General features: G+C 37.6%; 1 protein-coding gene across 1 annotated transcript; it reads right to left on the reverse strand.

Annotated features, from left to right (window-relative positions):
* Positions 1–417: 417 nt before the first annotated feature.
* Positions 418–21,032, reverse strand: RPF1 (ribosome production factor 1 homolog). The gene is made up of 9 exons (XM_003805279.7): positions 18,578–21,032; positions 17,074–17,130; positions 15,090–15,170; positions 8,350–8,445; positions 7,606–7,759; positions 2,625–2,707; positions 2,017–2,198; positions 1,710–1,836; positions 418–670 (listed from the first exon to the last, which is right to left on the reverse strand). Exons 1-9 carry the CDS (start codon positions 18,803–18,805, stop codon positions 629–631), a joined length of 1,050 nt encoding a protein of 349 aa, XP_003805327.1. The 5' UTR covers positions 18,806–21,032; the 3' UTR covers positions 418–628.
* Positions 21,033–23,212: the final 2,180 nt, after the last annotated feature.

Below are 23,212 nucleotides of genomic sequence, written 5' to 3' on the forward strand. Positions count from 1 at the left end.
TAGGGTTAACTTTGTTTCAGTGCCTGAATGGAGTACTACAGCACCATGTAATGAGGTAAAAAAGAGCTCCCCACAACGTGGCCACAAAAAACCAAAAACCTCAAAATCAGGAAGCAAAGATTAGCTTCAGTAATTTGCAACTTTGCTTTAAACCCTGGTAGATCATTTTGCTTTAAATTTTTTACCCTTCTGAAGGCTTAAGAGAATGTTAAAACATCCAGAAACCTGGCCTCCATTTAAGCTATTAAAACTGTGCCAGACACTGGGAATCCAAGATTAATCTGGTATAAAAATCAAGGGTTAGCCAATATTTACCAACCATTTTATTCCTCTCGTGTTCTATGCAAATAGGAAAGTTAATCTGAATCTTGATTCCAACTTAATTATTCACAGTTACCCAAAAACAAGAGAACTAAGTTTAAGGAAACCTAAGCCATCAAAATAACTTTTATTTGTATTTTCTACATAAACACACAGTGGCAATTCATGGCATTTGGTAATTCGTCCAGACGTGAAAGGTTTATGAAATCAGCAAATGCCATTTTGAAAAGAGTATTCTGTCAAAAATAATTTACCAAAGTTCAAGATAGGCCTGTTCAGCAAAATCCAATATTATTCTCTCAGTACTTTATAAATGGAATTTTCTTCTACTTGTATCCATTTCCCGGGGCTGAAAGTGGAAAGCAAGGGAGTGGAGGAAGAAAACAAAACAAAAATATAATTAACAATTCAGGTAAGATAGTAAAAGTTAACGTCCCTAGATCTTCATAAGTAACACTAGCGCTGAAAAACCGGGTTTGTACGAGACCCCGAATAGTCAGTCTTCGGTCTAATATAAAAGATGTTGGCAGTTACTGTGTGTGTGATTTTAAAATAAAATGTTACTAAGTGAAGTACTGCTTATACTAGATAGAAAAGGATGTTTTAGGCCATGCACAGTGGCTCACACCTGTAATCCCAGCACTTTGGGAGGCCGAGGCAGGCAGATCATGAGGTCAGGAGATCAAGACCATCCTGGCTAACACGGGGAAACCCCTTCTCTACTAAAAATAGAAAAGATTAGCCGGTGTGGTGGTGCACACTTGTAATCCCAGCTACTTGGGAGGCTGAGGCAGAATAGCTTGAACCCGGGAGGCGGAGGTTGCAGTGAGTCGAGATGGCGCCCCTGCACTCCAGCCTGGGCAACAAAGCTGAGACTCGTCTCAAAAAAAAACAACAACAAAAAAGTTTTCATTTATGATTTAAGATGATGATCTCCAAACTTCTAAGAAAACTATCGATAGCTCTCAAGAAACGTGTAGTAGAGTCACATATAACACAGGCTTATAAGCAGACTGCTGCTGGGCCCCACCCCCTAAATTGCTGATCGAGTAGGTCTGCGGGCCAAAGAATTTTCATTCCTAATAGGTTCCTAGGTAATGGTGCTGGTCCCGCTTTGAGAACCACTAATGTTTATACTTCAGATGAGCCAAGGTTAATCACCAGACCCAGATATTGTATCTTTTTTTTTTTTAGTTCAAGGGTATATGTGCAGGATGTACAGGTTTGTTACATAGGTAAACGTGCTATAGTGGTTTGCTGCACAGATCATTTCATCACCTAGGTATTAAGCCCAGCATCCATTAGCTATTCCTGATGCTCTCTCTCTTCCCACCCTCTTATCCCATACTTTAAAAATTACTTAGTCTTTTTAAACAATAAGCACATACCTTATGGACCCATTCATACTCTCCATATTTAGAATCAAAGGTTCCTTTCTGAAGAGACCTTAATTTTAAGGTAAAACGTGGTCCAAGTTCCTGAATTCCCACTTTCTTTTCACTCCTGAATATGTATCTTCAAAGACAAAAAGAGTTAAATTAGTCTGAATGAGCTATTGTTTAATATTATGACAGGGTTCAAAAGATAATTCATTTTATCTTGTATGATACTTGCTATAATATGTTGGAAAATTAGTTCATGTTGAAAATATATTTCATAATTGAAATCAAAGTTCAATGAGTTTACCTTCCTCACCTGTGAAATCTGAAGAATATATAATCCCGTTGATTGTGGAATGTGGCAACCTGCCTTCCGATAAATTGAGGATTATGAGGAAAGAGAGATGCAAACATACGTCCAATTGAATGACCCAGCCGTGTTGTAAAATTATTCAGAATTATTTCAGGTATGTGTTCAGTGGGGTCCTTGCCTCTTCTCTAGAAAAATAATGAAAAATAAATATCACAATGGGCTAAGCTAATTGGCAATACGTCCCAATGCAATTTCAAGTATCAAAATTTACATGACAAATTTGCAAAATGTATCTTTTAGTGACAAACTACCACAGATGGCTTATCAAGCCCATGAAATAAGATGTATCTAAAATTATTTTAATATGCACTGAATGCAACAACAAAAAAATCCTATTAGAAAATCAACCTGCTTCATAGTAATGAAGACTATTACCTGCCGGCTGTAACTTAACCACAGTCTCCCAAGAGAACTGATGGATTAAAAACTGCTCTAATCAGGAGAACAAATGCCATTATTAAAATAAATTAGAGCTATAAGATACAGCATCTATTAATCAAATAAATATTGTGAAGAGATCAATGCCAATCAAAGAAATGTATAAAACTTACCTTAATTTCTTTACGAAGACGAACACTGCTCATTTTAAAATGAGCAGTTGGGCCATTTGGCAAGTGACTCAAAATAAGTCCATCTGTTCATAAAAGTTAAGAAAAACACATTGAACTCTGTAATCTAAATCTAATTGTTTAAATAACTGGTCCTCTACATCCAAAGGCCCCTAAAATCTACCCAAGTGAATAGGCAGATGTACATATTCCTCTGAAGTGACATTTTCCTACCATATCAAAAGCTCAAAATCAGTCAAAATCTTTCAAGAATATAGACTAACCTAGAGTAGTCCTTTTTTTCTCTTTTTACAATATAATAGTTAATCACGCTCAATAGGGTATCTTAAGGTACCCTAAACTAAAGTAGGTGAAAAAAAGCTATTTAATTGACCACTACTCTCAGGAGTAAAATAGGATGTGATTCTACAATCATGTAACACTGCAAATAGAGTATGAGTTTACCTCCATGTTCTAAAGATGTATAACCCCAAAATGTCACTTTTATACATTTGTATGGTCACGATATGCTGTCAACTTTGAATAACATCCCATGAGACCAGACTCCTAAACTTTCTTCTATGAAATTAAGGTTATTAGTATTTTGCAAGAGATCACCCCTTACTTAGGATTACTGTACCCCAAATTATAATCAACGAACCAATTAATAGCCATTCACTGACTGTCATTTCCCATGAACTGAGAATTATGCTAGACACGCTAAACTACAAATGAAATGTGAGATCACCTACCTACAACCAGCAGGACTAGCAGCCCAAGGACTCTAGAAGTCCTGGGTGCTGCAAACTAAGGTTGCTACCTATATAATATTCTTCAAGTTTGTGGCACAATCTGACCTTCACTTGAAACACCTTTACTTTTCATGAGTAATTCTTGGCTATTGCTTAATGGCATTACAAGCAGGCATATTAATGACAATGGACAGGGCTTTCACTTTGTATTATGCTTTTCTAGTTTAGGAGAAATTCTCAAACACATTTCATCTGATTCAACACCTTAATAGGCCAGAATCAGATGGTTTCAAGTCTATCTGCATTTAATATGTATCTTTCAAAGCAGATGTTGCCATCTTTTTACAATGGCATCAACACTCATTCCTCCAGATTAGAAGCTATGGTATCTTCAACTTCTCCCTCTCCCACCAAATCTTAACTGCTTTTACCTTCAGAAGTTCTCACTTAGCATCCTCTTTACCCTTACTGTCTTAGTGAGGTCCTCAAGATTTTCCACCTAGATTATTAAGGTAGTATTGTGGTTGTTCTGACCTTTTTCTCACCATCTCAAGTACATCTCCTAATGCAGATTGTAAAATCAAGTCTGGACTTAGGCCTTGGTTCTATAAGTAACCAGCTATGGGACTCAGCTGTTTCATTATATCTGTACCATAGTTTCTCACATGCTAAGTGAAAAACAAACTAGATACCTTCACAGTCTTGACAGCTGTAGCTAATTTCATACTACTCTCATCACAGACTCATCTACAGAAAAAAGACATTAGTATCAGACTCATAATGTGGCCACAAATTACCTTTTCAACCTATTTACCCTATGCCCACATCAAGCCTGTTTCCTAACTGGTAGGCACTCACAGTCTTATGTACTATATATGTGAATCCTAGCATGCATTTTTTGCTTCTGCTATTTTGAATACCTGCAACGTTTTACTCATCTATTATGGTCTACTTCAAATGTCACCTTTTTATGTAGTCAGAATTAAGATCTAAATCTTCTCAGTTATGTTACCACAGCACTCATCACTTATTTGAGTTAGGAAAACACCTTTCTTCCCAACTAATCTGTTAAAACTTAGGTAGGGATGGGAATTTTTTTCTTTTGTTTTTTTTTGAGATGGTCTCGCTCTGCAGCCCAGGCTGAAGTGCAATGGCACGACCATGGGTCACTGCAGCCTCAGCCTCTCGGGCTCAAGCAATCCTCCCACCTCAACCTCCCAAGTAAATGGGACTACAGGCATCATGCCCAGCTAATTTTTGTAGAGAAAGGGTTTTGCCATGTTGCCCAGGCTGGTCTCAAGTGATCCACCTGCCTTAGCCTCCCAAAGTGCTGGGACTGCAGGCAGATCTTTTTTTTTTTTTTTTTTTTTTGATAGTAGTGCCTACCATGCATCAGATTATCAGCAAACATTTGAATTCTATCATTTTAAAAGATTCACCACAGGCTAAACTTCATGAAATACAGCCAAAAGTATTTATTAAGGGGTCTAGGAGATATAAAAGTCATTTCTTCCAACGCCCAAATCAAGGCTTAAATCCTTTCTAGAACATTCCCACTAAATTGTGGTCTGTGTCAAAAGCAAAGTACAAAACCCAAACTTACCAGTTTCTAAATAACTTCTTTTCCCACGTACCTGCATTGTGCAAGAGGCTTTATTTACATTACTGCTAATCCCTAACACAAATCACATAAAACAGGAGTCATCATGCCTATTTCAGTAATGAGGAAAAGAGGCTGAAGAGGGTCAAGTAAATTAGCCTAAGTAAATCAGACTAAGGCAACTGCAGATCTCAACCACGGTGGGACTGCACCTAGCTTAAGCCCTCTGCTGACAGCTGCTCACATTTGGAAATGTACAGAGGCATTTTGTTTGTCAGTATGACTGAGGTGTTACTGGCATTTAGAATCCAAAGGCCAGGAATGCAAACCATCTTGGAAGTTGCCAAGAGTGTAGCACAAATAATTACCCTACCTCAAATACCAGTAGTTCCCCATTTAGAAATAATGAATAGAGGATATAGGTCTGTACAGATAAAGTTTACATGCTTCGCACTATACCACGTTTACTAAAATGCCTACCATGTGCCAGACACTATGCTTTATAAACATAACACATTTAATGTGATCTTTGTGGGAACTCTAAAGATAGGTATTATTTCCCACATTTAAAAAATGAGGAAATTGAGTGGCTAAGAAACTTGACTAAAATCACAAAACTAGAAAATAATGGAATCTGTATTTGATATCACAGCTGCCCTAACTCAACGCCACTACTAGGTTTCTACAGTTTAGACAGCTGATGAAATTCTATTTTAGAATAAGTCAAAAAAGTATATCCCTTTAACTTTCATCATTCAGCACTACTCTTCCACACAGTAGCCCCTCCAATGGTCTTAAGAAAGACGCCATGTTCCTAGAATCTACTTTCCCACAGGCTAAATCCTGTTTTTTCAACTTTCCCCCCATGTGTCACCATTAGGAGTTGTGATTTTTATTCCTGAACCCATGCTAAGTCTCTAGGAATCACCATTTTTTTTTTTTTTTTTGACAGAGTCTTGCCCTGTCACCCAGGCTGGAGTGCAGTGGCACCATCTCTGCTCATGGCAACCTTTGCCTCCCGGGTTCAAGTAATTCTAGTGCATCAGCCTCCCACGTAGGTGGGATTACAGGCATGCACCAACACGCCCAACTAATTTTTGTATTTTTAGTAGAGATGGGATTTTGCCGTGTTGACTAGGCTGGTCTCAAACTCCTGACCCTCAAGCAATCTGCTGGCCTAGGCCTCCCAAAGTGCTGGGACTACAGGTGTGAGCCACCGCATCCGGCCAGAAAATGTAAACTTTTTAAAGGCAATAGATGGTAAAAGTGAAATTTGTGTGACTATATAAAACACCCTGGATAAAATAGGGATAGAACATTTATTGAATTGATGAATGCCTGCTTCTTAGCAGAGTTACTAGTGGCCTCAAAGTGATGACAGTTGTTTTTTAACTGCCAAAAATAAAAAGAGGAAAACAGACCTTGCCACTTTGTGGAGGCAGTTTAAAAAAAGAAAAAGAGGCAGCAACTACCTTAAAAATATTTTTTTTCTGGAGTAGTTAAGTATTCAAGAGATTTTAGATATTTTGGTACATTAATCCAGTTAAGCCAAATTATAATATGGCCAACAAAACACATTACAAAGCTTGTTATAGTAGTTTCTGGAAAGCTACTAGTACAAGTGGATAAAGTAAGTTATATTGATAACAATTAAAGTCATAAAAGTTAGATTTTTTAAAAACAGCCTTTTAAACCACTAATAGAGTGTTCACTGATATTAGAAATAAAATGTTATTCTGGCAGCACAGAAAGTCTTGTCCCTATTTTGCAAATTCTTTATAATTTTATTTTAATGAAATTAAAAATCATAAAGATGACTCATTCAATTGGTCATCTTTAAGGTTACTGAACTCATAGCCATCATTCAATAAATAAATAAAACAGCAACAATAATAACAAACCTAGATATCCTCTATCAAATCTCTTATCTCAACAGGAAAAAATACCTTGGGTTCAGGTGACACATTCGTCTCAGGTCTGAGACTCACAGAAAAAGTTTTAGACTGGAACACACACATAACATGGGCCCAAGTCTCTACCTCAAAAACTTAATCCTGTGATACCACCTCTGGCAATGTAAAATCTAGCCACAACAAACCATATGCAGATCCCCAACTAGGTCAGCCCTTTCCTTCCTCTCTTTCCAAATGGTAGTCCCTCTGCACTGAGCGCTTTTCTCTGCCTTATTCCCCTCCTTCACCCTCATCCATCTAGATCCAGCTTCAGCATCTCTTTCTATGGGAAGTCCTTCCTCCCAGGGCAGACTTTGTACCAGTCACAGGGTCCCCACTATATCCTGCATTTCTCTATTTAATTGTACCATCCACACTATATTTTGTCAGTTTACATATCCATTTACTCCACCTATGAATTTCCTGGTTGTCTCTTGTTTTATCTCTGCATCTTTTACTAAGAGTTACAACAATCTCTTGGCTGTAGCATGTGCCTGATAAATGTTTGGTGAATACAAAGGAAAAATCAGTTTATAGACTCTTGGAAAGAGATACAATTTTCTGATAAAAAAATTATTTTCTGAAAGTTATAGGCAATATTTCCTTATTCTTTTAAATATATTTTTAAGGGGGGTGAGGGAGAGGACAGGAAAACCTCCTTAAAAAAAAAAAAAGGATACTTGGGGTTTTACGATCTTCATTAATAACAATCAGGTCTGTGAAATCTCTTGCGATGCACTGTGGAATAATTTTTTTCAGAGCCAGTCCTCTTCTGTAATAAACATGTGAGTTTGGTATAACTGTGGAGAGCTGTTCACAGAGTCGTACTGTTCTCTGCAAAACAAAATAACAAAAATTTTGAATAGTTTTCAAAAAAGAATAAAAATCTTATGTGGTACATATTCATAAGGAAAGAAATAATTATTATTATGATTAATAGAAAGCAACATTGAGGAAAGCATGAAACTTGAACAGTGTGTCCTCTTTTATCAAAGGCTGATCATCCTAAAGCAGTGGTTCTCAATTAGGGGCGATTCTGCTCCATCAGAGGACACATTTGGCAATGTCTGGAGACATTTTTGATGGTTATGACTGATGGTAGTGGTAGTGGTGTGTGGTTGCTACTGGCACCTAAAGCATAGAGGCCAGGGAAGCTGCTAAACATCCTGTAATGAACAGGATAGCTCACCGTAACAAAGAATTCTCCAGCTAAAATGTTAACAATGTTGAGGTTGAGAAATCCTATCTTGAAGAATCATGTTTAGTAAACCTACATCATATTACCAGAGCTACGTTTTATTTACTTAGTGACAGGCATTCTTTAAGGCAATTAACTAATGGTTTAACTCTTCTGAACAGAGTACTTTAAATAGAAGTAATAAGAAAATTAAGAATTCAAGAACTAAATTAATCAATGTGCTCACCCCATGAGGTCTATCTGATGTTGTGATGAGAATCTTGGGAGAAGTCTGTTTGTTGAAGTAAGAAGCAAATTCATCTGTAGCTTCATCATAAGCAACCTGAGAACAGAGAAGAGGAATAATTTTACATCAAATAAATACTCTACTGGGCCAGAATTCTAAAAGTAGCGTCAGCAGGACTGTTGGACACTGAGTACCTAGCTGATAGGGGCTTTAAAGACAGACTAGGAAGGACTGACGTTAATGGACACATGAAGAGGATGGATGCGTGGATTTCTCCTGTGTAAAATACAAGTACAAAACTGAATAAAATTGTCAGAAATCACTTCAGGGCAGAAACTGAGATGTGTTTACTCTTGAACTACTTTCATTTCCCTCATCAACTTGGTTAGTAAAAACAATAACCACAAAAAAACAAAACAAACAAACAAACAAAAAAAGAACCAAAAAAAACTAATGAAATTACGAGAAGACAAATCTTCCATTGAGAGACACTCAGATTTAAACATTAATCAAAGTAGTACCTTTTAAAATTTGTGGAATATACCAAAAGTGGTAGTCTGAAAGAGTTTTATGGCTATACCTGCTCATATTAGAAAAAATATATATTGAGCAAATCAATAAATACAGAATAGACTCAAAGGAAGCAGAAGAAAATAATAAAGATAAAAGGAGATATAAATGAACTAGAAAACAGATTCAACAGGATCAAAAAAGAAAGTACTCAGAAAAGACTAAGAGAATAGATATCTTGGTAAAAACTGATTTAAAAAAGAGAAAAAGCCAAAATAAAATAATATTAGGAACGAAAAGTGGACATTACTGTAGTCTCACTCATGAACACAGATATAATTAATTCTAAGCAAAGAATTAATAAATCCAATTTGGTTATGATGTTTAATGCAGTAAGAGAAAAGCCACATAATCACCTCAATATTTGCAAAGAAAACATCTAATAACATTCTACATTCATTCATGACAAACAAAACAAAACAAAATCATAAGAATAAGTAAAATTTACTTAACCCTTAACTCATAATAATCTATCTCTAGTGACACAAATATTAATGATGACTCATTGGAAGTATTATTTTAAAAATCAGGAACGTGGCAAAGATGGCACTATTGATTTTTCTATTTATTTGACATTAGGCTAGAAGTTCTAGCAGGCACAAAAATGGGAGAAAAATGGGTCAAAATAAGAAAACTGTCATTTGCAGAAATGGTTATCTAAACAGAAAAATGAAAACGATATCCCAACAAATTAGAAATGAATTTAGGTAGGCTACTGGTTAGAACATCACTATTCAAAAATCCATTGCATTTTTATAAATTGGCTAACAAAACAATTTTCAAAGACATGCAGTTTACACCAACAAAAACTGTAAGATACCCAGGAATAGCTCTAGCAAGATTTATGTGTCAACTTCCATGAAGAGAATTACGAAATACATGAAATACATTTCACTATTTAAAAAAGACCTAAGTAAAGAAATATATATTATATACATACATACATATCCCCAAATTGATCTGATTTAGTGCCATTTATAATTTATATGGAGGAGCAAAGGCCTAGGAAAAGCCAAAACACATCTGAAGAGAGGGGATTTAGGGGCAGGAGTGAAAGAAGCATTTTGCCCTTATAGATATGAAGCCTTATTAGGAAGCTAAATAATTAAGTAATGATGCAGTGACAAACTGACCAAGCAAATAGCCCAGAAAAAGAGCAAGCATATATAGATATTTGATATATATCATGGCATTACAATTCATTGTGGGGAAAGGCTGCACTACTCCAAAAATATAACTACTGGTTATATATAACCAGTACTGGATAAACTGGTTATATATAAATGAACTGTTAAGAAGTAGAACACAGAATTGTAAGAGTACATTAAAACTAATTCAAAATATATATATGCAAAAGGACAGGTTGGGGTGGGAGACAGGAAGGAAAGTAACTGGTTTCCATTCTCACACCAAACAGAAAACAATTCCTGACAATTAAGTAAATAAATACGAGAGGCAACTCTTTAATTATTTTAGAAGGAAAGAAGAACTTATGATCACAGGAAAGAGAAAAGTTTCTTAAATATTACATAAAAAGCTTTAAATGCTAATTTTTCAAAAACTCAACTACATCAAGAACTTCTGGTCCTGGTCCTCAAAAGACACCATAGAAAATAAAAAGAGAATTCATGAATTGGAAGATTTCTTTAATATGTATGAAGAATTGGTATCCAAATTATATAGAGAAGTTCCACAAATGCGTAAAATATACTACATGATAGAAAACTGGGCAAAAGACATGAACTGGCTTATCTCTAAAGAAAACAACTTATATTAAATGATGCTCAGCATTAGAAAACAAGGAAATACAAATTCAAACCACAATGAGACAGCCTTTTATCATTAGTGTGAACATACCATGAGTTGGTTAGAATGTGGATGAGCAGGAACACTACTCTTGTACCACAGAAGTATAAAATGATACAACCACTACTTTGAAAAATATTTTGGTACAATTATGTAAAGTTAAACATTTACACATTCCATGACTCAAAATTATCCTACTGTAGGTAAACATTCTAGGGAAACCTTTATGTACACACACCCTTGATATGCCTGTTACCCCCAAATTTATCTCCAGTCAAGACCTCTTTCCTGAATTCCAAGCTCACATCCCAACTACCTGCTTGACATCTCTTCTAAAAACTCTTGAGTCATCTCAAACATAATATATGCAAAACTGAACTCTTGATTTCCCCTTAAATCTCCTTCACTCAGTCTTCCACATCTAGTCAATGACCATTTCATCCTTCTAATTTGCTCAGTCTAAAACCTTAATACCATCTCTGAATCCTCTGTTTATCTCATATTCCGCATCCAATTTGTCAGGAAATTGAAGCAGCTCTGATTTCAAAACATACCCAGGGGAACAAATATTTAGAATCAGATCAATTCTCACCACTTTCATTGTAACTACCCTGGCCCAGGTCATGATGAAAGCCCATCATTTCTTTCCTGGATTTGTTTAGTAGCTTCCTTTCTCTACTTACCTCTCCAGCTACATTCTCAGTAAAGCAGCCAACTACTTTTAAAAATTAAGTCTGATCACATCATTCTCCTATTCTTTTTTTTTTTTTTTTTTTTTTGAGACGGAGTCTCGCTCTGTCGCCCATGCTGGAGTGCAGTGGCGCGATCTCGGCTCACTGCAAGCTCCGCCTCCCGGGTTCACGCCATTCTCCTGCTTCAGCCTCCCGAGTAGCTGGGACTACAGGTGCCCGCCACCACACCTGGCTAATTTTTTGTATTTTTAGTAGAGATGGGGTTTCACCATGTTAGCCAGGATGGTCTCAATCTCCTAACTTCGTGATCCACCCGTCTCGGCCTCCCAAAGTGCTGGGATTACAGGCGTGAGCTACTGTGCCCGGCCACATCATTCTTCTATTCTAACCCACCCAATGGCTCTTCATTTCACTAAGTATAAAACCAAAGTCCTCATACCGGCCAACAAAGTCACTGATCTGGTCTTTCCTCTTCATCATACTTTCCTAGGACCTCTTCTACAATTCTCTCCCTTGCTTGATTTCAGTCACAATGGCCTCCTTGTTATTCTTAAAAAGCATATTCGATACACTCCTGCCTGGGAGCTTGTGCACTGGGTGTTCTCTCATTCTGGGGCTCTTTTTGCCCAAAGATGGCTAATTTCCTCACATCCTTCAAGTCTTTGCTAAAAGGTCAATTTTTCAATAAAGCCTACCCTGACTTTCCTATATAAAATCACTACCCAGTAGAAAAATGGGCAAGAGACACAATCAATCAATGAAGGGGAAAAAAATATGAAAAGATGTTCAACCTCATTCAAAATGAGAACTGCAAATTAAAACTACAGTGATATACAATTTCTCACTTATCAAACTGGAAAAAATGATTTACAATGAGTGCAAGGTGAGGAGTAACATTCAAGTTATCTCCTCCCCAAATACTTACTAATTATCATACAAAGGGAAAAACAGTAAATTCAGAGTGGAGAAACCTGGCAGGCACCACCTTAACCAAGTGATCAAGGTAAACATAACCAGTATGAGAAAATTATCAGGTAACTCTTGGTAAGAAGTACTGAAAAAGGACTTAACATAATATTCATGGCACAGGTTAGCCTCCCTAATCCAAAAACACCCAAAACCTGAAATATTCCCAAATTCAAAACTTTTTGATAAAGCACCAACATGGCGCCACAAGTGGGGAATTCCACACCTCACCTCATGTGATGGGGTCACAGTCAAAAGTTTGTGTCATGCACAAAATCATTAAAAATATTGTATAAAAGTTACCTTTACGCCAGGTGGGGTGGCTCATGCCTGTAATCCTAACACTTTGGGAGGCCAAGGTGGGAGGATCGCCTGAGCTCAGGGGTTCAAGACCAGCCTGGGCAACATGGTGAAACCCCGTCTCTACTAAAATACAAAAAATTAGCTGGGTGTGGCGGTGTGAGCCTGTAGTCCCAGCTATTCCAGAGGCAGCAGAATTGCTTGAACCAGGGAAGTGGAGGTTGCAGTGAGCAGAGATTGTGCCACTGCACTCCAGCCTGGGCAACAGAGCAAGACTCCATCTCCAAAAATAAAAAAGTTACCTTTAGGCTATGTGTATAAGATGTATATGAAACATTAATAAATGCTGTGTTCAGACTTGGGTCAAATCATCAAGATACCTCATTATCTATCACAAATATTCCAAAGTCTGAAATCCAAAAAGACTTCTGGTCCGGCTAAGCGCGGTGGCTCACGCCCGTAATCCCAGCACTTTGGGAAGCTGAGGCAGGTGGATCACGAGTTCAGGAGTTTGAGACCAACCTGGCCAACATGGTGAAACTCTGTCTCTACTAAAAATACAAAAATTAGCTGGGTGCCTGTAATCCTAGCTACTTGGGAGGCTGAGGCAGGAGAATCGCTTGAACCTGGGAGGCAGAGGTTGCAGTGAGCCGAGATCATGCCACTGCACTCCAGCCTGGGTAACAGAGCAAGTCTCCACCTCGGAGAAAAAAAAAAAACAAAAAAGACTTCTGGTCCCAGGCATTTCAGGCAAGGGACACTCAACCTGTATTTCTGTCAAAAGTACATAAACTGAATATAATCAGAGGAAACCCCAGGCGAACTCATATTAAGGTACATTCTATAGAATATCTGGTCTATACTATTCAAAAAATCTCAATGTCACAAAAAGCAAACGACTGAGGAACTGTTCTAAATTTAAGGAAGTTAAAGAGTAATTACAATGGAATGTATGACCTGGGACTTTTTTTTTTGGCTAAAAAGGACATTATTGGAACAGCTAGTGACATCTGAGTAAGATCTATAGAATAGATAATATTGAATACCAATATCAATGTCTGATTTTGCTAACTGTGCTCATAAAAAACAAAATGAGATATATAGGAATAAAGGGGCGCCATGTCTGCCACTTACTCTTATTTAAGAGGGAATATTTAGGAAGTCTGGGTGAAGGGTATGTACAAATTCCTACTTTTCTATTAAGTCTGAAATAATGTCAAAATAAATTAAAATGCATACACACACAAACACCTTACTTACATAAAATTGCAAACCCTCTCTACTCCAGGTAGTCCTGAATCTCCTTTATCCTATTTTCCTTTAGTAAGCTATCACTGGCTAACATATGTCTAACTTATTTATTTCATTATGTTTACTGTTTGTCTCCCTTCCTAGAATGTAAGCTCTGGGTGGGTAGAAGTTGTGTGTGTGTATGTGTATGTGTGTGACTATTCTGTGTATTGATGGATCTCAAATCCCTAAAACAGATCCCAGTATGATGCAGGCAAATCCATAAACATTTGCTTAAAGAATGACAGAAATCAGTGTATGACTATACCAGGAGATATGAGAAAGAATGTTGATAGCAGCACTGTTTCAAAGCAAACAGACATTCGAAACCAAATTTCCTTTACAAAACTTTTAAAAATATAGTTTTAAAATCTTGCTTCTTTTTCTGCACTGTTGCCAACTATCTAAGGAGAATATGCAAAGTGAAAGATTATCTTGAAACTAACATTTATGAGAATACAAAAAATAGCATCAAATGTTATTCTTAGGTATCAAAATGTCTAACAAATACTAAAAAAGTCTATAGTACGAGGAATTCTTTTAAAACCACCAGGCCAGGCGCGGTGGCTCACGCCTGTAATCCCAGCACTTTTGGAGGCCAAGGCGGGCGGATCACCTGTGATCAGTTTGAGACCAGCCTGGCCAACATGGTGAAACCCCATCTCTACTAAAAATACAAAAATTAGCCAGGCATGGTGGCAGGTGCCTGTAATCCCATCTACTCAGGAGGCTGAGGCAGAAGAATTGCTTGAACCTGGGAGGCAGAGGGTGCAATGAGCCGAGATCACACCACTGCACTCCAGCGTGGGCGACAGAGCAAGACTCTGTCTCAACAAAATCAAAAACAAAAACAAAAAAAACCCCTCCAAAATACCATTCAGGGATTATATGACAAATGTAAAAGTTTACCTAGAATTTTTATAGAATTTTTCTATAGCATTATTGGGAAATTCAATTATGAAATAATCTACACCAAATAAGATAATATGCCAACATTTTAGCTGAATCAGTCCATTATGCAACTTGGCCAGCCAGCACTTTAAATATCAACATAAAAACATATAATTTATCAATTATATGCGATCATTCAAACTAATTTAAGACTTCTAACATTACCTCTTCATCATTAGGGTCTACTGTGGTTTCATCATACACTCGCTGGTTGTCAATGGTCTTGGGTACAGGCTTTGGTGGAGCCTAAGTAAAAGAGAAGGGATTACATTTTAGAAGGATTTTACATTAATTATATTACGGTTGGAAAAAAATAACAGAAAGCTACAAATAACCCCAAACTTAATCTGTTCCTCATATCAATCTACTTCTATTGCTACATCAATTCTAATAACAATATTGAATAAGAGGCTTTTTTTTTTTTTTTTTAACAATCTGGGCAGAGACACACACATACTAGAAGAATGGCCAACACTGAATGAAAAGGCTTAAAACTGTGCAGAAGTAACAAGGAGAAGAAATAGAGATCAAGATAATTATCTACTAGGGGGAAACACATCAAACAGGAGAAAAATAAAAGAAAAAAATAACAAAGCGACATCCGTACATGACTTTGTTCCAATACTTTCGGGAAGCTACTCAGAAATATTTAACAAAAGTCTAGTTGTTATCCATTGACCTAGTAATTTTACTTTGGGGTATTTATGTTCAGGAATGTAAATGGGGGAGAAATTTGAACAAAGAAATACATAGTATCCCTATTTATAATGCAAATAAACAGCAAACAGGGCAAATGTTCAACAAGGTAATGACTAAACATACTACGGTACATCAACATTATGGAATACTGTTAGGATCAGCAATCATGCATACTCAGCTTAGACGAAGAAATGGTGTAAATGAATTGCTAAGAAGTAGAACACAGAATTGTAAGAGTACATTAAAACTAATTCAAAATATATGTACACTAGCAGAGCTATGAAGAAAATACAAACTGAAACTAGCATTTATTACTCTATGAAACAAATATTACATTTTAAGCATTTTTTAAAGGAGGCAATTTTAAGAAGTTATCTTTCATCTCAAAAAACAAGAATGGTGGTATTTTCAAATGGTGATCATAACATTAATTTGCTGTAATAGACTGACTACAAAAGAGTTAAAAAGAGACTAACATGCTTGACATACTAGGATACTGCAGGTCAAAACAGTCTACTATTGACAATTTTCTATGGTTTAACCTAATACTATTCAAAGAATGTATGAAATAGTAGAGTGTTTAGTTTGTACACAGTCTTTACATTTTTTTCCCTTCCTCAAACACCCTTATTTGGTAACTTACTTGAATGGGAGGCAGAGACATGAATGTTTTCAAAATTTTGCAAAAATAAATCATAACCTAGGAGTAACTATAAATACACCAAAAATAAAAATAACTTAGCTATGCAATAATGTATGAGCATTTAGTAGTTTAAAATATTTTTTCAATAAAGATTTCACTTCTTATGAGTACCACAAATACAGCCAAATTCTTTCTTGATGCATTATCTGCTCTTTTCTTTGCCATAATCCTCACCGTCCTCCCACTCCCCATTCTCACTTTTCACAGGTTCATATCCTCTGTACCAGCTCTAAAGCTTAACACACCCTTATCACCCTACTCCAGAAGAGGATCTGTCCTGTCCTTCCCCAGCCTTGCCCGACCAAAAATCTTTGCTTCACATGACAAGAGCCAAGCTCCAGGCCTAACCTGGGGAGCTTCCCCATTCCCAAAGTCAGGGAGAGGTGTTGACCTCTGAAACACAAAGTTATATGCAAAATACCACCACTGTGTTACTGTATAGGTACACAAACATACATAGTAAAGGTAAAAGAAGTGCATGGAAAAAATAATCAAAAATTTCACGAGTGGTTATCTTCGGAGGGAAAAGCAATTATGAAGCAGACGAGGGGCTTCCAACATTCTTTGCTAATGCATTATTTCTTAAGCTGGGTAAATGATACAAAGAGGTTTATTATATTACTTTTGTATTTCTTCATACATCTGAAATATGTAATAATACATTTTAAAAGAAAGTAGTCCAACTTAAATATCAGGAAGGATTCCCTAATGTAAGATAGAAAGCAAACAGCTAAAAATTTTATTTACCTTATCGCCAAGAGCCTCTCTTTCTTTTTTAAGTTTTTTCTTAGCTGCCAACTTTTCCTAAAGGGTTAAAAAAAAAGAGAACAATACTGAGAAACAACCAGTTATATCACAAACACATACTGAAACTACAAATTACTAATGCTATGAATACTCGAACTGGGCGGTCTTTGTAATCTACTGAAATAAGCATCTGGACATGGAGTTTTCTACCTAAATTACTGTAAGCCAAATGAGCTGGCCAATCAATAAGAGTTCTTTAGCAAAGACCTGATCCTTTAAAAAAATCTAAACTGGCAAGTTTGAACATTTAAAATTTGAGTAGCTTAATCTTTTTCCATAAAGCCTCAAATTAATTAAAGTACAAAATGTGATGGTTTCCGTTGTGTTTTGTTGTGCCTAACTGGTTGCATCCTAAAGACGACCATGGTTATGCTGCTTGCTTCTCTTGAAAAGCACTAAAAATAGGAATGGGAGCTGAGTTTTCAGGTTGTTTTCCATAAAACCATCACCAGTTATTCACATATTTTATAATCAAAATATACTTCTAAAATTTAGTAAGAGTTTGCAAGGTGGATTAAGATTATCTGTATTTGTATTGTCAATCTATATATTCTTCTGGAGATTTCTAGATAGAATGCTTGACAAAATAAAAAATATTTTTTCCCCAGCACCTACTGATCCTCAATCCATCAGGTTTCAGATTAGAAATCATAGCTCCAATAAGTCTTCCAGGACATCCCTCCCCAATACGTGCATACCAGAATGAGTTAAACGCCCCTTGTATGTATTGAAACAGCACCTTGACACTGAACATGAGTAAGAACCAGTCCCGGGCCTCAGAAGGGCCAGTAAGACGAGGCAGACACATAATAATAATACTGTGTGAACTTCTACGATGTGCTAGAATAAGCAAACGTTTTCTTCCAATTGCAATTTAACCAGAAATGGGCACTGCGACCTTGGCAAGTCGTTTAAACCTCTTTACGTTTCAGTTTGTTTACCTACCAGAAACGTATAAGGATAAGGCTGAAAAGAACAAATACAATTACCAGAAACTTTACAGTACTAATTTCGGTAAGGAGCTGCTGCAGGAACCAGAGAAGCAGTATTTTGGATTTATTACGTACTGCCTCCATTTCAGATTCTGCAAATTAACCAACGCTACCTAGACGGACCAAAGGGCTGAGACTTTTGCCTTCTGGGCCAGGAGGGCGTAGTTTTCACTACTAAGCCAACTGGCCTTACAGCTTTCCTTGTGAATCTAGCGTCCTAGGAAACAGCCTATCGAGAAAATCTTCCACCTTGACGCTCAGGCAAAAGGCTGAACCTAGAGTCTCCAAACTAGGGCGAGGGGGCCAGAACACGTGGGCCGCGACGCCACCCTTCCCACGGAACCACAGAGAACACTTTGAAACCAGCAGACAACCACAGATGTGCGCCCCGCGACCGCCCTAAGCGTCAGGAACAACGCGCAAGCGCCCGGCAGCCCCCGCCTCTCGCGTACCTTCCGCTGCTGCTGTTTCCACCGCGTGAACATTAAGTGTCGCCGCTGTTTGTTTTTAATCTCCGAAATGCTAAAGCCTGGCGGAAAGGCAGCCGCTTTCGGGGGTTGGACCCCGTTTTCCGTCGCCCCATCCCCAGCGCCTGCAGCCTCCTGAAGTTCTTCGGCAGCGGCTTTCCGTTTTAGACTTTTCTTCCCGCTGCTGCTGCTCTTATCCCCGGCTTTCGCCATGGTGTCGGCTCCTTTGCTTCCGTACGGAAACGGAAATAGCCTTCTCCTGTGAACCCCTTCCTTAACCTTTTACTTCCGGGGTCGCAAAGTTTTTGACGCTGGATGTATTTTGTGAGTTTTAGCCATTCAAGAAAATAGTAAAGCTGAGGCTTGAGGAAACTTTAGGCAGTTTGCCCAGCTGTATAAAGAGTGAGATGATGAGTTTGGGCACTCCTTGCGCATCTATGTGCCCAGCCCTCAAAATAATGGAACAACAACAAAAACCGTGCCTGGATTAGTTTACGTTTTACTTGAGGGAAACCTAAAATGAGCATACAAATAAATTATGGTGAGCTACAGAGTAAGACATGGTATGGAAAAAAAATAGAACAGGATAAAAGAAGATGAAGAGACATTCATCTTTTTGAGACGGAGCCTTGCTTTAGTGCCCAGGCTGGAGTGCAGTGGCACGATCTCCGATCACTGCAAACTCCTCCTCCTGAGTAGCTGGGACTACAAACACGTGCCACCATGCCCGGCTAATTTTTGTATTTTTGCAGAGATGGAGTTTCACCATGTTGGCCAGGCTGGTCTTGTACTCTTGATTTCAGGTGATCTGTCCGCCCTGGACTCCCAAAGTACGTTGCAATTTTAAATAGGATTCTCAGAGTAGGCTTCATTGAAAACGTTACATTGAGCCAAGATTTGAAGGAGGTAATGGGCTAAACTAGTTATCTGAGGGAAGAGCTGTTAATCTGAGAAAAGCTGGTTATCAAGGAGAAAAGCTGTCCTGGCAAAGCAAACAGCCAGCTCCAATGCTCCTAGTCAGTAGCAAGCCAGGAAAGGCAAGAAGTGTTGCGATTGGACAGGTGGTGTAGGGTTTTGTAAGGACTTTGGCTTTTATTTTATATGAGATGCAGATCTCTTATAGAATTTTGAGGAAAAGAATGGTATGATCTTAACATCTTAAAAGTATCAGGCTGGTGCAGTGGCCCATGCCTGTAATTTTAGCACTTTGGGAGGCCAAGGCAGGAGGATTGCTTGAGCCCGGGAGTTCAAGACCAGCTTGGGCAACACTGTGAGACCCCATGTCTACAAAAAGTAAAAAAAAATATATATGTTTGGGCATGGTGTACATCTGTGGTCCCAGCTACTCAGGAGGCTGAGGCAGTAGGATCCACTGAGCCTGGAAAGCTAGGTTGCAATGAGCCATGTTGGTGCCACTGCATTCCAGCCTGGGTGAGAGGGTGAGACCCTCTCAAAAAAAATAAATAAAAATAAAGTAAAAGCGTCAGAATCTTCTTTTGAGAAGAGCCTATGCAGGGGCAGGGTGTGTGGAAGAAGGGAAGAAATGATAGTGGCCTGAACCAGGGTAAGTCTTGTGTAGGTGGTTGAGAAGTGATTCTTCTGGAAGGTAAAGTTACTGATGGAACTGAAGGGAGGACATGAAAGAGTCAAGGATGACTCCAAGACTTTCGACCTGAGTGATTCAAAGGATGGAGTTACCATCAGGTGAAATGCGGGAAAGTTCAGATGGAACAAATCTGAGAGGTAAGATCAAGATTTCAGTTTTGGAAATGTTAAGTTTGAGATACTTTTTAGTGATCTGATTGGTGGTGTCAACTAGTCAGTTGGGATGTATGATTCTGCAGCAGGACAGAGAGGTGTGGGCTAAAGATCAAACTTTGGAAGTAATTGGCACATAGATAGTATTTCAAACCATTAGAATGAGTGTAGATAGAAAACTGAAAAAAGAAGATCAAGGACTGAACCCTGGAGGAGTCCTGCATGAAGAGATGGAAAGAAAAGGAGGACCCAGCAAAGGAGAAGGAGAAGAGAAAATCAAGAGAGTAGAATGTCATGGAAGGCAAGTGAAGAAAGTATTTTCCTAGTGGTTACATTTGCTGTATTCTTCATTTTAATTTTATGAAAATGCTTTCCAAATAGCAACAAAAAGTCCCTTTTGATTTACTGTTAGGAGTCAGTTTTCCAGAATCTGCCTTAATTTCAAATTTTATGTACCAATATCTATATTTAGTGTTTTGAGAATGCAATATGTTTTTGTCCACATTTCATTTTTCACCCATTCAAGTTCTATTTAACAACAGCAGGATATTAAAAGCATCAAAACTGTGTCTTCCAGAACACAAGCCCCATCCAAACCTGCTATTAGACCACAAATTGAAAATTGTTGTTAAAAAACTTAAAATCATTATGTTTAGATCCAAAATTGGATTTAAGTTATATAATACCAAAAAAAAGGAAAAAAATAGCATTGAGTTTTAAAATCACTGACATATAGATTTGGCTGCAGTAAATCATAAAATTTCTCTGGACATGGTGGCTCATGCCTGTAATCCCAGCACTTTGGGAGGCTGAGGTGGGTGGATCACTTGAGGTCAGGAGTTCGAGACCAGCCTGGCCAACATGGTGAAACCCCATCTCTACTAAAAATAGAAAAATTAGCTGGGTGTGGTGACGGTTGCCTGTAATCCCAACTACTCAGGAGGCTGAGACAGGAGAATCGCTTGAACCTGGGAGGCGGAGGTTGCAGTGAGCCGAGATGGTGCCATTGCACTCCAGCCTGGGTGACAGAGTGAGACTCCATCTCAAAAACAGAACAAAACAAAAAAAAAACCAAAACCATAAAATTTCATATATAGTTTATTTAAAGGGGGGTAATCAAGTCAAAAAGGAAGAGTAGTCCTGGGGCTGTGGCTCATGCCTGTAATCCCAACACTTTGATAGGCCAAGGTGGGAGAATAGCTTAAGCCCAGGAATTCAAGGTTGCAGTGAGCTGTGATTGCATCACTGCACTCCAGCCTGGGTGACAGAAGGACCCTGTCTTAAAAATAAATAAATAAATAAATAAATAAAAGAACAAGAGGAGGGGGAGAAGAAGAAGAAGGGGAATAAGTAAATCTCCATCCTGGAAATACAGACTGAGAAAATATTTTGAAAGTCTCTTCTAACTGTAACATTTTATCTCCCTACATATAATATTTCCTTTTCTCATAAGAATACAAAATAATTTTGAAATAGATTTAGATAACAGTGTTAAATTTATTTAGAAGCACCATACAAATGAGATCATTAACTCCTTAACTTAGACTTCCTTTTTTTTTCTTCATGCTGTATTTATAATAACAATTGTATGAGTTGAATGAAAGGATTTCTATAATCAGAATAAGTCCTTATTCTTAAGTCACAAAAACATTGATTAATTCAACAAATATGTATTAAATGCTACTCTGTAAATGAATAGGGTGGGTTGTGTTCAGATCTTGGCTCAATCACTTAGATGCTATAAAATCTCAGTTAAATCATAAAATGTCTGTGGGTCTCAATTTGTCTGTAAACTGGGGCTAATTATACTGCCACATAGGATGTATAGAGAGGAGTAAAGATAATGTATATTAAAGAACCAGACACACTCAATAAATGCTAGCTAGCTATGTTTACCATTTATTGGTATCAGAGACTGTTCTAACTAGTGTGGAAGAAAAAGGCATCATGTTTGCCATTAAGTAGTGTACAATTTTAGAAGAAGATGAAACACAAGAATAGAGGTCACTGTAGAGTGCTTTACGAGGTTCATTTCAGCCGTTCGCTTTCTCTCACCAATTCTTTCATTGCCCATTATTTTCCAGGCCCACTTCTAATAGAGTATATGTTATTTTAAAATAAAGCACTTACTTTTAATACTTAATACAATTTTTGCCTATTTGTTTTGATTCTGACATTTGGGGCACGCTGGAATACAACTCTTAGGCACCAGGTGAGTTCAGTGATCCAAATCAAGATTCTCTTCAGAAAATTTGACCTATTATTTTACAGTATGACTTAAGCTTTTTATATCACAGAAACCCATTCCAAAGGCACAAAATATGAATCCATTGCATCAGAATAAGGAATAACCAGTTTGGTTGTTGGCAAATTTTTTATTTACAATGTTGTATAGGCCTTTGACAAACATAAAGTAAATTAAAGCTTCCTGACTTGAATTATGCCCTATACTCTACTGGTGGGAATAACAGAACTATTATAGAACTAACCTCTCATCTGTGGATGCTTCAGTAGTACCCAAGAGCTATTGTTGGCATTTAAACCACTTATCCTACGAAGTTCTGAGAGTTCTTTTTTTTGTTTATTGTATTATTTAAGTTATCTTAATGACTAACAAGGTTTGTTTCTCAGGGTTTACTGACCCAGGAAGTATGTTGAAATGTTATTACAGGGATTCATAGTGTCAATTAGATTCTCACAATGTCAGCTCTCCTTTGAAATAGACACATAGACTGATAAAACAGAATAGAGAGCCCAGAAAGAAACCCTAGGGTCAACTAATCTTCAACAAGGGTGCCAAGAATATGCAATGGAGAAAAGATAGTCTCTTCAATAAACAGTGTTGGGAAAACTGACGATCCA

The sequence above is a fragment of the Pan paniscus genome, chromosome 1 (assembly GCF_029289425.2).
Source record: "Pan paniscus chromosome 1, NHGRI_mPanPan1-v2.0_pri, whole genome shotgun sequence".
In the NCBI taxonomy this organism is placed as follows: domain Eukaryota; kingdom Metazoa; phylum Chordata; class Mammalia; order Primates; family Hominidae; genus Pan; species Pan paniscus.

Excerpts from the sequence above, each read along its gene's own strand:
- RPF1 (XM_003805279.7), bottom strand. The coding sequence starts at position 18,805 with ATGGCGAAAGCCGGGGATAAGAGCAGCAGCAGCGGGAAGAAAAGTCTA. Across the intron at positions 15,171-17,073 it reads GAGAGGCTCTTGGCGATAAG|GCTCCACCAAAGCCTGTACC; the intron begins GTAAATAAAATT and ends TCTTTTACTTAG. Across the intron at positions 7,760-8,349 it reads CATCAGATAGACCTCATGGG|AGAACAGTACGACTCTGTGA; the intron begins GTGAGCACATTG and ends TTTGTTTTGCAG.